General features: G+C 48.0%; 1 protein-coding gene across 2 annotated transcripts; it reads left to right on the top strand.

Annotated features, from left to right (window-relative positions):
• The first annotated feature begins 3,715 nt into the window (after positions 1-3,715).
• On the top strand, positions 3,716-7,146 carry LOC118356526 (paraneoplastic antigen-like protein 6B). 2 transcript variants are annotated; one of them, XM_035725596.1, is made up of 2 exons: positions 3,716-4,025; positions 4,278-7,146. In XM_035725596.1, the coding sequence occupies exon 2, from the start codon at positions 4,429-4,431 to the stop codon at positions 5,806-5,808; it is 1,380 nt and encodes a 459-aa protein (XP_035581489.1). In that variant the 5' UTR covers positions 3,716-4,025; positions 4,278-4,428; the 3' UTR covers positions 5,809-7,146. The 2 variants fall into 2 exon arrangements, with proteins under 2 accessions (XP_035581489.1, XP_035581488.1); XM_035725595.1 differs by having other exon boundaries at positions 3,716-4,029.
• The last annotated feature ends 8,636 nt before the right edge of the window (positions 7,147-15,782 follow it).

The following is a 15,782-nucleotide window of genomic DNA, read 5'->3' as shown; positions in this document are numbered from 1 at the left end:
ATTCATAATTGCCAAAATTTGGAAACAACCAAGATGTCTTTCAGTAGCTGAATGGATAAACTGTGGTGCATCCAGACAATGGAATGTTATTCAAAATTGATCCAAGAATGGTGATTCAGAGGAGCTATTGTAATCCAAGTGTGTGTAAAAATTAGAATGTTATTGGCTCTGAGTACCCAAAATGTGACTCGATGTCAGCCATGTGAATGAGCCATCTTGGGTTTCCAGCCCCATTAAGCCTTCATATCATTAAATTCCCAGCTCGCATCTTCAATCACATAAGAAATCTCAAGAGAGAACTGCCCAGCCAAACTTTCCCCCAATTCCTAACTTACAAAAGTGTGAGCAGAATAAAATGGTTGTTGTAAGCCAGTATGTTTTGGGTAATTGGTTACACAGCAAAAACAACTTAAATGAAAAAAGTTTCCAGATTAATAAAGAACTCCTATGAAACATAAAAGAGGAGAAACTGCCCAATAAAGAAATAGGAAAAATTAGTAAGAATTTCAAACAAAAGGAATCAGAAATGGACCACTAACTAAGGTATTAAACCTCATTTATAATTAGAGAAATTAAAAATAAAAGCACAATGAAATAACAATTGACATGACTCTGCATTGGCAACACTTGAGCCACGTAATATTAAATGTTGTTGGGGGCACCTGGGTGGCTCAGTCCGTTAAGCAGTCAACTCTTGATTTCAGCTCAGGTCATGATCTCAGGGTCTTGGGATCGAGCCCATGTCTGGCTCCTCGCTCAGCGGGCAGTTTGCTCAAGGATTCTCCCTCTCCCTCTGCCCCTCCCCCTGCTCAAGCTATTTCTCAAATAAATAAATAAATAAATAAATAAATAAATAATAAATAAATCTTTTTTTAAAAAAGGAGGGCATATGATGTGATGAGCACTGGGTGTTATATGCAACGGATGAATCATTGAACACTACATCTGAAACTAATGATGTACTATATGTTGGCTAATTGAATTTAGATTAAAAAAATAACTGTTGACGATGATGTGGAAATTGATAGAGGTTTAAATTGGTATAGCAACCTGGAGAACAATTTGACAATATATCTTAAAACTGAAAATATTCTTTGACCCAGCAATGCCACTGCTAGGTACACACCCTAGTGAAACTCTCCAAGAATATTTAGAGCAGCATTATTGTGATAGCTAAAAATGAGGAACAACTTAAATACCTGTCAAAGGGAAATTTATAAATAAATTTTTGTATACACACACACACACACATACACACTCCTACAATGAAATATTATACCGAATTGAAAATTGATGAACCAAATTTGCATGTATCAAAGTGGTGGTTCTCACAAACATAATGATTAGTTAACTAAATGGATGAATACAGAGAATAAGATACCATTCATATAAAGTTTAAAACATGAGAACACAAGGAAATGCAAAGAAATGTAAATGAAGAACAGTGCCTCCCTCTATGGGGCAGAGAGCTTAAGACTATTGGGAAGGAATATGCAGAGGTTAACTTCATTGGCAGTGTTTTATGTCTTAGGTACTAGGTAACACTAGAAGTATTGGTTGCACTTTTTATACCTTTGTGTATGTTAAATATTACAGAATGTATTTTTTAATAGTATTTACTTACCAGAAGCTCTTGTAAAAAAAATTCCCAGGTCTGTCTCAGATGCAGCAGATCAGACTCCCTAGAGGTGGGGCTCAGGAATTTGCCCCCTAGGTAACCTTGACACTAGGGGTCTAAGCCAGGAGAAGGCCACCCCTGTGGAGGTGGCCTACTTCATGCTCTATTACACTTCCACTTTATAAGTGACATTTATCTATCAGTTCCTCAATTTTAGTGCCTTTGTGCTAGCTATCATGCAAGACAATGGGGACATAAAAACAAATAAGATCCTTTTACTGGCTTCAAGGGATTTCTAATGTCTCCTCCTCAAGGAGGAGACATTATTCTTTGTTGTCCTTTGAGCAGAGAGTCCAGGAGGCCCTAAAACCAGAGCGAAGGTTAACTCCAATTACAAAAGGGTTCAAAAACTTTCAAACTGAACATACTGAAATCTATCACTTCGACCTTGGTGTCCCTAAATCCCTCTTTCCTGACATCCAGGACATCCACAGATCTGCTTCATTGCACCTGATTGGGACCTCTACATGCCTCTTCCCAGAGAAATTCTGGATGCCCCCCTTTGCCTTGGCTGTACTTTGCATCTCCCCATGATGTCTCATAACTTTGCCATTTACTCATTGTGTGACTTTCAGCTGGCTGTGTCCCTTCTCTAAGACTCCCTTTCTGCCTCCGTAAGTTGAGCAGATGGTTAAGTCCTCAGAGTGGCAAAACTTGGACCAGTATGTAGTCTTCCAGGTCATGCTATTTCATTGCCTTTCCAGGATCACAAAAAAGCCGATTTGGAAATTGGCAACCAAGTGTTTTATCAGAGACATGGATTCTGAGTAACGTCTTAGATGTTTTTAAGAAAAAGAAGACACACATGGTAGACTTTCAAAGCACAACTGAGTAGGCCCATTCCATATACCATGGAAAGTGAATCAAGAGTTTTGGAGAAAACAATTTTAGACAATCTTGCCATTTTCCTACATGATTGAGCAGAAGGAAACCTCCGAATCTGAGGCTTAGCCAGTTTTGTCTCTAGTAAATATGAGGAAGATTTTTCCTTCTCACAAGGACTGTGAGTGGATAGAAATAAGGGAAGTAAATTTTAATATGGATGAAACAACCGGAAGAGAAATAGTCCCAAGTCTACTCAAAGGGTTATGGGGACCAATTTAGGCTCTAAACTGGGAATATAGACAGTTCTATGCCCCACCCAGTACAAGGTGGCTTTCCAGACCTGGTTGGGTGAGTGAGCCTCCCCAGGGGCATCAACCACATGCTCCTCCTTGTGTGGTTTGGGAGAGTCCTGTCCACAGGAGGTGAGGATGTAGTTGGCAGGGCAGGCAGGAGCACACAGACCACTGGACCCTTTGCCTGAGTGCACTCACTCCGTCCCTCCTTCTGATGCCCCTGGGACCGTAGGGATGCAGCACAACCTACAGCCTACCGCCATCAGGAAAAGGCAGGCCCAAGGTATTGGGCTCCAAACGGAGAAAGCAGCTTTTCCAGACAGTGGACTTGAAGCACTCAAAATGGAAAAAAACAGAACTCTGGGTCAGCCTCTTTGGGACAGGCCACTGGCACTGGGGTAGCGACGCGCCTTGGCCGGTCGTGCACCCACAGTGGCCGCGGCCCGCAGCGAGAGCGTGGGGACTGCCGGCCCCGCGTTGGGGTGGAGTGTGTGAGTGCTCGTGTGCGCATGTGGCGTCTATTCCACGTAATCGCACCTGGACGAGGTGCTTCTCGCTGAGCGGGGACAGGACCAGTTCTGGGTGGGGTGGAGGAGGGGGGGGGAAGCAGGCGAAGAAGTCCCCAGAACGTCCCCCCACCCCACCCCCCGCCCCGGTCCCGTTCCCCACCCATGCCAGAGCGCAGCGCTGGGGGGCGCATCTCAGGCCTGTCCAGCCACTCTCCGGTGGGCACCCGGGGATGTGGAACCCTCGCCACGCTGACGCCCTGAGGGCACGTGCCGGGAGCGGCGGGCGGTGGACAGCGATGGGTCGAGGATGGGGGCACCGACTCGCGGATCCCCAGGGTGCCCACCTGTGCCAGCACCCCCTCGGGGGCGGGGGAAGGAGCAGGTGACGTCACGCGCGGTCCCGGGGTGCCCGCGGCGGTGGCCGCAGCCCGGCCGCGTGACCCGCGCGCGCCAATGGCCCGGCGATCTCCGGGGCGACGCGGAGGGTCCGCGCTCCGCCGCCACTGCGCCGCCGCCCGGAGTCCGCACTGCAGAGAGTGGAGGCGAGCAGGCGCCGGCGCGCTGGCCCACGTGCCGCGCGGAGAGAGGGACCGGGAGAGGAAGAAGGAGAGCGAGCGCGAGAGAGCCGGGGAAGGAGGGGCGCACGAGCCGGCCGCTGCTCCGCGCAGCCCCTGCGTGCCTCCTGCTGGGACCTCCACCAGGAAGGACCCCGACCCAGAGGAAGGTACCAGGTCCGGGGAGGTCGGCTCTCGGCCCCCGGGAGGCCCCGCCGCCCGCCCCAGTAGGACTGCGGCAGCCCGCGTGCGCGGGGGGACGGGGTGCGGAGGGCGCTGTGGCCCCTGCGGGCCGGTGGAAGGCGGGGCAGGGGTCGAGCCTGGGCTGCCGAGGCGCCGCCCCGGGGGAGTAGGGTCACCTGGGGGTGGGAGGGGGGCGTCGGCATTAACCTCGCTCTCGCCCCGTTCGTATTCACAGGCTGTGGAGACCTGGGCCGTTCTCTCCGAGTCCTAGCCCCACCCCACCCCCCCCCCAATTCTTTTCCCCCCGGCCCAGTAGCACCCTGGTCTGCGTCGGAATCCGTTTCCTGCCCCTAGTATTAGCCCCGCGCCAGCGGAAATTGCGCGCGATGGCGGTGACGATGCTGCAGGACTGGTGCAGGTGGATGGGCGTCAGCGCTCGAAGGGGTCTGCTCATTCTGGGCATCCCGGAGGACTGTGATGAAGCCGAACTCCAAGGGTCCCTGGAGGCCGCCCTGTGGCCCATGGGCCACTTTACCGTGCTGGGCAAAGTGTTTCGAGAGGAGGATGATGCCACTGCGGCCCTGGTCGAGCTTGACCGGGAAGTCAACTATGCTTTGGTCCCCAGGGAAATCCCGGGCACCGGGGGTCCCTGGAACGTGGTCTTTGTGCCTCGTTGCTCAGGCGAGGAGTTTCTCAGTCGCGTGTTCCACTTCCTGGAGCAACAGGGGCAGACGGTGGAGAGTGTGGCTGGGGCCCTGGGGCTGGGACTGCACAGGGTGTGCTGGCTCCGACTGGTCAGTGAGGCAGTCCAGCCCTGGGTGGAGACCAGGCGGTATCAGCGCCTGGGCGTGTTTTCCGGGAGGGATCAGCCCGCCCCGGGGGAGGAGTCCTTTGAGGCCTGGCTGGACCACAGCGCCGATATGCTGCACGTGTGGCAGGGGGTCTCGGAAAGGGAGAAGAGGAGGCGGCTGATGGAAGGCCTTCGAGGGACGGCCCTGCAGCTCGTGCATGGGCTCCTGGCGGAGAACCCCGCCAGGACGGCGCAGGACTGCCTGGCGGCCCTGATCCAGGTGTTTGGAGACAACCAGTCCCAGGCGACCATCCGGGTGAAGTGTTTGACCGCTCAGCAGCAGTCAGGCGAGCGGCTTTCTGCTTTCGTGTTGCGGCTGGAAGTCCTGCTGCAGAAAGCCATTGAGAAGGGGGCCCTGGCCAGAGCCTCAGCGGACCACGTGCGCCTGAGGCAGGTGCTCACCAGGGCCAACCTTACCGAGCCTCTGGATGAAGCGCTGAGGAAGCTGAGAATGGTTGGGAGGACTCCAAGTTTCCTAGAGATGCTGGGGCTTGTTCGGGAGTCTGAGGCATGGGAGGCCAGTCTGGCCAGGAGCGAGAGAGCCCAGGCAGAGGAAGGGGCTGGTGCCCGGGCCAATGCCCAGGCTGATGCCAGAGCCAATGCTAAGGCAGAGGATGATAAGGTGGAGGAGCAGGAGCGGGAGGAGGAGGACAGTGACGACCGTGACACTGTCCCTGCGGGCCTAGGTCAGGCAAGACCCTCCGAGGCCCCTGGGGGCCCCACTCCTGCCCAGATGGGCACTGCTTCCAGGGCGGGCCCAGGAGGTCCTGGCTGTGAGCCAGAGGGTCTCGCCCAGGCAGGAGACCAGGAGGCTGGGGAGCCCCCCGAGAAGGGGCTCAAGCCCATCCCAGAGGGGTCGGGAAACGAGGATGGCGCTGGGGAGACGAGCCCCCCCAAGTCCTCCTCCGGCAAATAGGCTCAGAGGGCCCAGGGGCCCCGTCTCCTCTCAGGCAGCAGAGTTCTGCAGGCAGAGAGAGGCCATGCCAGGGCAGCAGCCTCGCCCCACATGGGGAGCAGGGCCGAGGGAGGGGCCCGCCCGACCCAAGCCAAGCCCCCGGGCACTCCACCACCCCTAAGGGGACCTGAACACCACCATCAGCCCTTCCAAGTGACCAAGATGACCATACTTGACACCAAATGGGGCAGGGAGAGGTGCCCCCCCACCCATGGCAGCTCCACACCCAGCCCCAGCCCCAGCCCCAGCCCCAATCCCTGCCAACTCAGGCAGCCAGTCTGGGAAACGTCCCTGAGTGGCTGGCCCTAGCCTAGGGGACGGGCACCTGAAGCCATCTGCCACCCACACTGTACTGGGAGATGTTAGGGGCCATTTCAAAGGTGCCAGCCTCTTGGGTCTCCCGAGAGGGAGACACTCATTTACTTCCCCTGGGGCACGTTGCTCCATGTTCTGGGAAGCCCGCTTGTGTCTCTGTAGGGCCCTTAGTGACCCACGTCTCAAGTGACCCCCCCACCCCACTAGTGACCATTCTTGTGCAGAGCCTTGAGGTGTGCAGGAACCCGCCGTGGGTGTCCTGGTCTACCGGGGCAGCCACCTCTCAGCCCGCGTGCGCGCCATGAGCTTCAGGGGGAACCAAGGCTCTGTTCCCGCTCTTCCAGTGTTGTGAGCTCAACCTCTGCTTTCTCCGTGTACATTTAGGCCAACCGCTGCTTGTTTTTGTGGAGATGTGTGTGTTTTCTAGTCTGAGCAGCTGCCCTCCCCGCGCCCCCCCGCCCAGAAATCCCGAGCCCAGTTCCGGGACACGGCGGGAAGGATGCCCGAGGGCACGGCTGGTGTTCACCCCGTGACCTCAGGAAGGAAGAACCGGACCAGGGATGGAGGTGGCCAGCGGGAGTCTCCACGGGAACCGTGCTCTGATGTGCCACCCTGTTGTTCCTTGCGACTCCGCTTCCTTGGCTCGGCCGAGGGTCCCATGCTGCATCGTCCAGCGTCCTGGGACTGTCCCGTGCAGGCCATAGGGCAGGACCAGGCCCCGGCATGTCGGCCCGAGGGGAGGGTGCCCCGGAGCGAGGGGACATGACCAGCGTCCAGCGTCTTGGCCAGAGGTTGATCGTGGGGCCCTCAGGAAGGGAGGCTGAGGCAGGAGGGCCGCGGTGTTGGGGGAAGCAGAGGCACCTCGTTTGGGACCCCAAGAGGAGGGGGGCCGTGACCTATGGGCTCTCGTGGCCGTTAGGCGTTCCTGTCTCTGTTGTCATTCCCTCCGTTCGATGGTTTCAGTAAGTGTTTCTCTTCAATAAATTTCATTGAATGTGTCAGCTGAGTCTCGCCTCTGCTGTGGGCAATCGTCGGGAGGGTCTGCTGGGGATGTGGGTGTAGGGAGAAACAGTGGCCTGGTCAACATGGGAGTATATGTTGGGTAAGGTTCATGAGAGCTTTGCAGTGTCTTAATTGCAAAAGATAGTAGACATCTAGGGAACAGTGGCTTATGGACCTTGGCAAGGGAACGAAACTAAGCAGAGCCAGATGGTGTCAGTGAATACGACATTGGTGGGAGTGTTCAATGGCTGTCTGGATTCTCAGGGCACTTACAGAACTTCCAGGAATAAGGGAGGGCAAAGGACAGCAGGCAGTAGCCAGAGGCCCCAGGATCCCTCACTGTTTTATTGGGGCTCAGGGCGTCAAGACCTAGAGCATCAAAATCAGGCCAGCCCATGTTATTGTATCTGTGTGTGTATGAGTAAGTATGTGAAAGTATGTATGAGTTTGTGAAGTGTGCTTATATGTGTGTCAGTAAATGTGTGTGAATATGTGATTGAGTATGTAAGACTGTGCTAGTGAATATATGTAAATGTGTGTGCTGAGTGTAAGCATTTGTGAGTATGTACTACTTTGTATGTGCATGAGTGTGTGTGACTATGTGAGTATATAGGTTTATGGGGATGTATGTTTATATATGTTAGTGTGTTCAGTGAAAATGTGTGTCAATGTGTGAGTGTCTATATATGAGCGTGAGAGTGAAATGAGCAGATGTCAGTTAATGCATGTGTGTGTAAATGTGTACATGGGTTAATGTGCTTTGTGTGTGACTGTATGTATGAGTTTGTGAGCATGTATAAGTTTGTGTGTACATAACTGTGTGTGAGTGAATGTGACTATGTGGGTGTCCAAGTGTATATTTATGAATGTTAATGCGTATAAGTGGATTTGTGTCAGTGAATGTATGTGAGTGTGTATGAAAGTGTTCATGAGTGAAAATGTCTGGTGTATGAGTATGTATGAGTTTGTGTGAGTTAGTGAGTGTATGATTATGAGTGAATATGTACTTATATGAATGAAAGATTAGTGTAGATGGGTCCCAGGGTGATGGATAGAGGAATATGTGCTAATGGGTGAGTGTACATGTGTTAATGTATGAGTGAACGAACGAGAAGATGTGTGAGTTTCTGCGTGAGTGCATGTGTTAAATGGTGGCTTTTTTATTTCTTTGAGGAATCAAACAAGAGAGTTGGTAGAAGGCAGAGCAAGACACATGTCACTGCTTCACAAAACAGGAGCAAGACTTATGTTGGCGCCAAGCTGATGAGCCCTACAGCTGCACCTACTATACGATCATCAATTTGCAGTTCCTGGCATGTTTCTGTTACCAAGATTTCTATAGTTGTGTGTGTTACTAATGTTGTGTGATCAAAGCTTATGTGAACATCCGTTTGTGAGTCTTTTTGTGGACTTTTGTTTTCCTTTCTCTTGGATAAATACCTAGCATTGGAATGGCTGGGCCACAGAACAGGGCTATGTTTAACTTTATAAGAAACTCCTCACAGATTTCCAAAGCTGTTATGACAATCTGTACTCCCATCAGTAGTGCCTGTTTCTTGAGGTTCTCAAAAATTTTGTGTTGTCAACTTTGAACTTTAAGCCATTCTGGTCAGTGACTCATTGTGGTATCTCATTGTGATATCAATTTGCATTTTTGTGATGATTAATGACATGGAGCACTTTTTTGTGTAATTATTAGCTATCCTCCTTAATGAACTGCCTATTTAAGTCTTTTGCCCAGTTTTCAAGTGGGGTCCTTGCCTTTGTTTCATTATTGACTTGTGCTTATTGTCAAAATACTCTGGATACAAACCCTTTATAAGATATACCTGTTGGGACTATTTTCTCCCTGTTGTGTCTTGTCTATGCACATTCTTAGTGGTGTGTGTTCATAAGCAGATGGATTTAACTGTGATGAGGTCCACTGCATTATTTCTTTTCTTCTATAGTGAATAGTTTCTGGGTCCTGCCTAAGAGATCTTTCCCTGACCCACATTTGCAAAGGTATTGTCTTTTTTTTCCTCTAGAAGTCCTGTAGTTTTAGCTTTGCATTTAGGTCTTAGGATGTACCTAAATTAATTTTTGTATTTGGGGGGAGGTGTGGGGTCAGGATGCATTGGAAAAATTTTTCATTTTGACACTGATTTTATTTGGAGTGTTGGTCAAAACTTAGTTGTGCACCTGTGGGTCTATGATGGTGTTCCATATTCCCTCTTCTGTATTTTTCAGTTCCAGACTTTCTATTTGGTTCTTCATTATAGATATCATTTTCCTATTGAGACTTTTCCTCATTACTTCCTTCATTATTTTTATGTTTCCCTTTCAATTCTGGAACATATTTATTTCCAACAACTGTCTTTAATTCCCTGTGTGTTAACCCCATCATCCTTGCCATTTCTGGACCTACTGGCACATTTCCCCCTTGGTTATGGATCATGTTTCCTTCCTTCACATATCTAGAAGTTTTGCATAGAGGCCAGACATTTTGGTTGTTATGTTGTTAAGTGTCGAAGTTTGTTTATCTTATTTCTGCGTCCAGTTTCTTTCCACTATGCAATTTGTTTACTTACAGACCAGAATGAGCCTTTCAAGGTTTGTTTAAGTTTTGTTAATGTAGGTCTTATAGAGCTACCTGAGCCATTCTCCTGATGTATGACCTTACTGGGTTCTGTGATGAGCATCTGGGGACTTCAGTATGATATCTCCACTTTGGCTGGCAGGAACACTGTGTAAGCTCTGGTAGCTCTCCATCTTATAGCTCCTGGTGGATGTTCTGTGCCCAAACTTGTGGTTTCTCAATCTGAGCATGCAGAGTTAGTATGTGGTCATAAACTCAGTGAGAACTTTGTGCAATATTTTGAACTCTTTCTATGCCAAGTTCCCTTCTCTCTAGTATACTGCTTGCAAAATGGAGTAATATCAAAATCCACAAATCAGCAAGACTGTCACATGCTTCTTGGATTCCCTCTCCCTCTGCCATAGACTGCAAAGTACCTCCATGCCAATAGCTGCGTTGATTGTTGGCCCCACCTTGATTGTTTGCCTTCTCTCAGGTTTCACAATCCTGGCAAGCTCCCCACAGTCAAGACACTCATCCTGTAGTGGATGGAGTTAAAAGGTCAGAAGCTATTTGGTGCCTGGAAAAAAAAGGTTAGTGTAGATGGGTCCCAGGGTGATGGATCAGATCCACAGGGAAGTTGTATACGGCTATGAAGTTCCTATGGTGCCCATGCTAACTTTGGACCTCTGCTCCAGATATGCAGCAGGCCATGGGAATCTCCAGGGAAGTATTACTACCCCAGCAGTTTGTAAAGGAGAGGAATAACCTGCTCATGTCTGTGAACTAGAGAAGTCAGTGAGAAAGCAGTGATTGTGATGTACTAGAGGGAGCACTTGTGTCATATCAGAAGTGGCTACAGATGTCCAGGTAATAAATGAACCCAGTGGCTAGTGAGTATTATGTACTGAGGTTAGAGGAACACCAAAGCTGGGAGTCAACAGAGATTCCTGAGCTACCTGAGCCATTCTCCTGATGTATGACCTTACTGGGTTCTGTGATGAGCATCTGGGGACTTCAGTATGATATCTCCACTTTGGCTGGTGGGGACACTGTGTAAGCTCTGGTAGCTCTCCATCTTATAGCTCCTGGTGGGAGCTATAAGATCCTGTTGGACAGGATCTCTTTGCAGTCCTGAGCCAAACTTCTCCATTGAAAAATGGCATTTTGCCTAGCCATCTCCCACTCCCTAGAGGCAGCTTTGTCAGCTCGTACCTGCTTCTCTCTAAACCAAAACGACTACAGGGGGCATTCAGTGTCCCAAGAGGGAGGGCCTAGGTTCTGTCTGGAGGCCATGTGCTACTGGCTGCATTCTTGTGTTAGTTGACCCCAAAAAGGCTCAGTTCTGCCAGGGAGTATGTAGGACCACAAACTCAGGCAGAATCGATTTGGCCTGACTTTATCCTAGTATGTCATCCCAATTGAGGCCAAACAGCTTGTTTACAGTTATCTATCACTGCTAGTGACAAGTGCTTACTGGATTGCTCACAACCTCCTTGCCTAAAGGGAACACTTTTGTGGCATTCCCTCCAGGGATCCTGATCACTACCCTCTGCACACACACACTCATGATTTGGAGAAATCATAGGCTGATTTGTCTGTGGCTGACTACAGCTTTGGAGAAACCACCTCCAGAGCCACCAACAAGGACACAGAGGAGGGGCATAAACTCAGAAGCCCAACCTGGAGGCGGGTGACAGAGCAGCACAGCACGGGAAATATACATGGCCAGGTCCAGAAAAACCCTGGAGTTTCCTCAGCAACCAGAGTCCCAATGCTCCCACAATACGCGGGTGAGCACGGCAAAGGCTTCAGAGCTAGTGCCAAATAAGAAACCCAAGCAGGTCCTTTCGATAGGATATGAATTCTAGAGGAATAAACCTTTCCCAGGTGTATTAGGTTCCTTTGGCTGCAGTAAAACTTACCATCAACTGGGTGGCAATTTCTCAAAAAAGAAAAATTTATTGTCTCACAGTTCTGGAGGATAGACGTTGGAAATTAAGATGTAAGCAGAGTTTGATCCTTCTGGAAACTCTGAGGGAAGACCTGTCCCATTTCTTTATCCTAGCTTCTGGTAGCCTTGGTATATGGTGGCACAAATCCAATGTGCACGTGGCATTCTCCACTTGTGTATGTCTCTGTGTTCAAATTTCCACTTTATACAAGGGCATCAGTCATATTGGGTTAGGGGCCCAACCTATTCCATTTTAACTAATTACATCTGCAGTGACCCTATTTCAAAAGAAGTTCGCATTCTAGCAGAGAGAATATACCTCAGGGGGAGAGCAAAATAAGTTCATATTCTGAGGAACTAGGGGTTAGGGCTTACCAAACAAATTTTGAGGGTACACAATAAATTCATAGCACCAGGTAATAAAAAATACAGCCTCAAATACTATGGTTCATATGGCACTAACTATGGTAACAGATACAATTAATTTTTAGCAATATATATATTCCTCTTGCTTTTTTAAAAAAATGTTTTATTGTGGCACCTGGGTGGCTCAGTCGGTTAAGCCTCTGCCTCCCACTCAGGTCATGATCCCAGGGTCCTGAAATTGGGTCCTGAGTTGGGCTCCCTGCTCAGCAAAGAGTCTGCTTCTCCCACTGCCTCTTCCTTTCCCCACCACTCGTGCTCTTGCGTGCTCTCTCCCCCTGTCAAATAAATAAATAAATAAATAAAATCTTTAAAAATTTTATTTATGTATTTCTTTACTTAGTTATTTACTTATATATATAGAGAGAGCATGAGAAGGGGAGGGGCAGAGGTAGAGGGGGAGAGAGAATCTCAAGCAGACTCCGCACTGAGCTTGGAGACCCACTAGGGCTGGATCTCACATAAGCCAAAATCAAGAGTTGGATGCTTAACTGAGCCAACCAAGTGCACCCATTTCTCTTTCTTAAGGACAGGAGGAGAGGTTGACCATAATGCCTAATAAAATCAGTGAATTTATTTCTGAGGTTTACATGATTGTGATTTATTTATTCCCCAAAGACCAAAACTAGAGTAAAAAACATGCAAGGATGCATGTCATGCTTTCTGTTATAATGCCTTATTTGGTAACGTAAAATTTTAGTTACAGATCACATAGGTTCATAATATACTAGGTGATGGGAAACAGCCTTGTTACCTTACAATTGATTAGAAGATGGATAAAATATGTTACCTCTATAGCATTTAAATCTCGGGATTGAAGACGCTAGTAATATCTATATTCAAAGAAGTATCCTATCATGTATTTCCTAGCGGTTTAAAAAATATTCTTCCACGGCCGCCTGGGTGGCTCAGTCGGTGAAGCGTCTGCCTTCAGCTCAGGTCATGATCCCAGGGTCCTGGGATCGAGCCCTGTGTCAGGCTCCTTGCTCAGCGGGGAGTCTGCTTCTTCCCCTCCCTCTGCTGCTCCCCCTGCTTGTGCGCGCTCTCTCTCCCTCGAATAAAGAAAAAAAAATTTTTTTTAAAAAGTTCTTCCAACTGCATATTAACACAATCACTTAATTTGCCGGGGGCGGGGGGGGGGGGGAAGCCCGACTGTTCTGACAGAGATCAAGGCCGATGTGCCTCATTGACGTGACAATGATGAGGGCTGTCTCCAGTAAAGTTCCAGGGCATGTATTTCCCATACGTTGAGTGAGCTAGATCCGCAACTTCAAAGTTGTAGTACCAATATGTGGAAAACACGCGTAAGGTAAGAGCATTTTTATCGAGAGCTAATTATTGTCAAAAACGTATTGAAGTTAATTCTCAGTGTGTCCGGACTTTTCCAAGCAAATCAGAGGAAACAAAGTAGTAGTCACTTTTCTAGGTGAAAGAGTAAGAGATAGAATTTATAGCCACGTCTTTGCAAAGGCTTTTTGGTTTATTTCTCAGAAATGGTGAAACAAAGGACACTAATGAGTGGAGGACCAATCCTTTTGCAGGCCGGGTGGTTTCCAAAAGGACTTAATGGAGTTGTCAGCTGACTGATAGGTCCTTAAAAACAGTTTTTGATGAGAGATTGTTGTGCGATTGTTGGCTGACCTCAGGGAGGGGAATTCAAAGAATGAGATGACATGCTGCATTAAGTCTGCTTTTGCTCCCATCTACTGCTTCTTTCTTTTTCTTCTGATTTTTTTTTTTAAATTGGAGAGTAATTGACATACAATATTGTATTCGTTTCAGGTGTACAACATAGTGATTCAACAGTTGTATACACTACAAAATGGTCACCACAGTAAGTCTCGCTACCATCTGTCACCATACAAAGTCGTTACAGTATTATTGACTATATATTCCCTATGCTGTACATTACATCCCTGTGTCTTATTTATTTTATAACTGGAAGTTTGTAGCTCTTAATCCTCTTCGCCTATTTCATTCATAACCCCCCTCCACCCTCTTACCCCTCTGGCAACCATCAGTTTGTTCTCTGTATCTATGAGTCTGTTTCTATTTTGTTTTGTTTTAGATTCCGCGTGTAAGTAAAGTCACACGGTATTAGCCTTTCTCTGTCTGACTCATCTCGCTTAGCATGACACCCTCTAGGTCCATCCATGTTGTCACAAATGGCAACACGTCCTTTCTTTGTGTGGCTGAGTAATGTCTCATTGTACACGCAACACGTCTTCTTTACCCATTTATCTATCGATGGACATTTAGGTTGCTTCTATAGCTCAGCTATTGTAAATAATGCAGGATGAACATAGGGGTGCATATTCCCTTTTGAATCTGTGTTTTTATTTTTTACTTTTTGATAAATACCTAGAAGGGAGATTGCTGGATCACATGGTACTTCTATTTTTAGTTTTTTGGGGACCCTCCATACTGTTTTCCATAGTGGCTGCACCAATTTACATTCCCACCAACAGTGCACAAGGGTATTAAAAATAGAACTACCATACGATCCAGTAATTCCACTACTGGTATTTACCCAAGGACAAAGAAAGCACTAATTTGAAAAGACGTGTGCACCCCTATGTTTATTGCAGCATTATTTACAATAGCCAAGCTATGGAAGCAACCTAAGTGTCCATCAACAGACAAATGGATAAGGGAGATGTGGGGTACACACACACACACACACACACGCACGCACGCACGCACATATATACACACAATGGGCTGTTACACAACCATAAAAAGGATGAGATCGTGCCATTTGTGACAACATGGATGGAACTAGAAGGTATTATGTTAAGCGAAGTAAGTCAGACTGAGAAGGAAAACCACCATATGATTTCACTCATGTGTGGAATCTAAAAAACAAAACAAATGAATAAACAAACAAGCAGCAGAATCAGACCTGCAAATACAGAGCACAAACCGATGGTTGCACGAGGGGAGGGGGGTGGGGGATGGGCAAAATGGGTGCAGGGAAGTGGGAGATACAGGCTTCCAGTGATGGAATGACTATGTCATGAGAATAAAAGGCACAGCACAGTGAATACAGCATGATATTGTGATAGCACTGTATGGTGACCCACGGTAGCTACACTTGTGGTGAGCATCGCAGTACAGAGAGAGATGTTGCATCACTATGCTGCGCACCTGAAACTAATGTAACATTGTGCGTCAACTACACTCTAATAAAAAAATGAAAATAAAAGGTTTTCCCAAAAACTCCAAGGGGGGGGGACCCAAACAAAAACAAAACATCAAACCAAACAAAAAACAGTGCACAAGCGTTCCCCTTTCCCCACATCCTCCCTGACACGGGTTATTTTTTTGTCTTTTTGACAGTAGTCTTTCTGACAGGTGTGAGATGTTATCTCATTGTAGTTTCCATGTTCATTTCCCTGATGATGAGTGATGTCCAGCATCCTTTCATGTGCCTGTTGGCCCCCTGCATGTCTTCTTTGGGAAAATGTCTACTCAGGTCCTCTGCCCATTTTTTAAATCAGATTGGGTTTTTTTTTGGGGGGGGGAGGGAGATACTGAGTTTTATGTCTTCTTTATGTATTTTGGATGTTAACCCCTTATCGGATATATCAATTATAAATATCTTCTCCCCTTCAGTAGGTTGTCTTTTTGTTCTGTTAGTGGTTTCCTTTGCTGTGCAAAAGCTTTTTAGTCTGATGCAGTCCC

Source organism: Zalophus californianus, chromosome X (genome assembly GCF_009762305.2).
Source record: "Zalophus californianus isolate mZalCal1 chromosome X, mZalCal1.pri.v2, whole genome shotgun sequence".
NCBI lineage: Eukaryota > Metazoa > Chordata > Mammalia > Carnivora > Otariidae > Zalophus > Zalophus californianus.
Note: the sequence above shows the minus strand (reverse complement) of the source record. Positions and strands in the feature narration are given on the sequence as shown.

Excerpts from the sequence above, each read along its gene's own strand:
- LOC118356526 (XM_035725596.1), top strand. The coding sequence starts at position 4,429 with ATGGCGGTGACGATGCTGCAGGACTGGTGCAGGTGGATGGGCGTCAGC.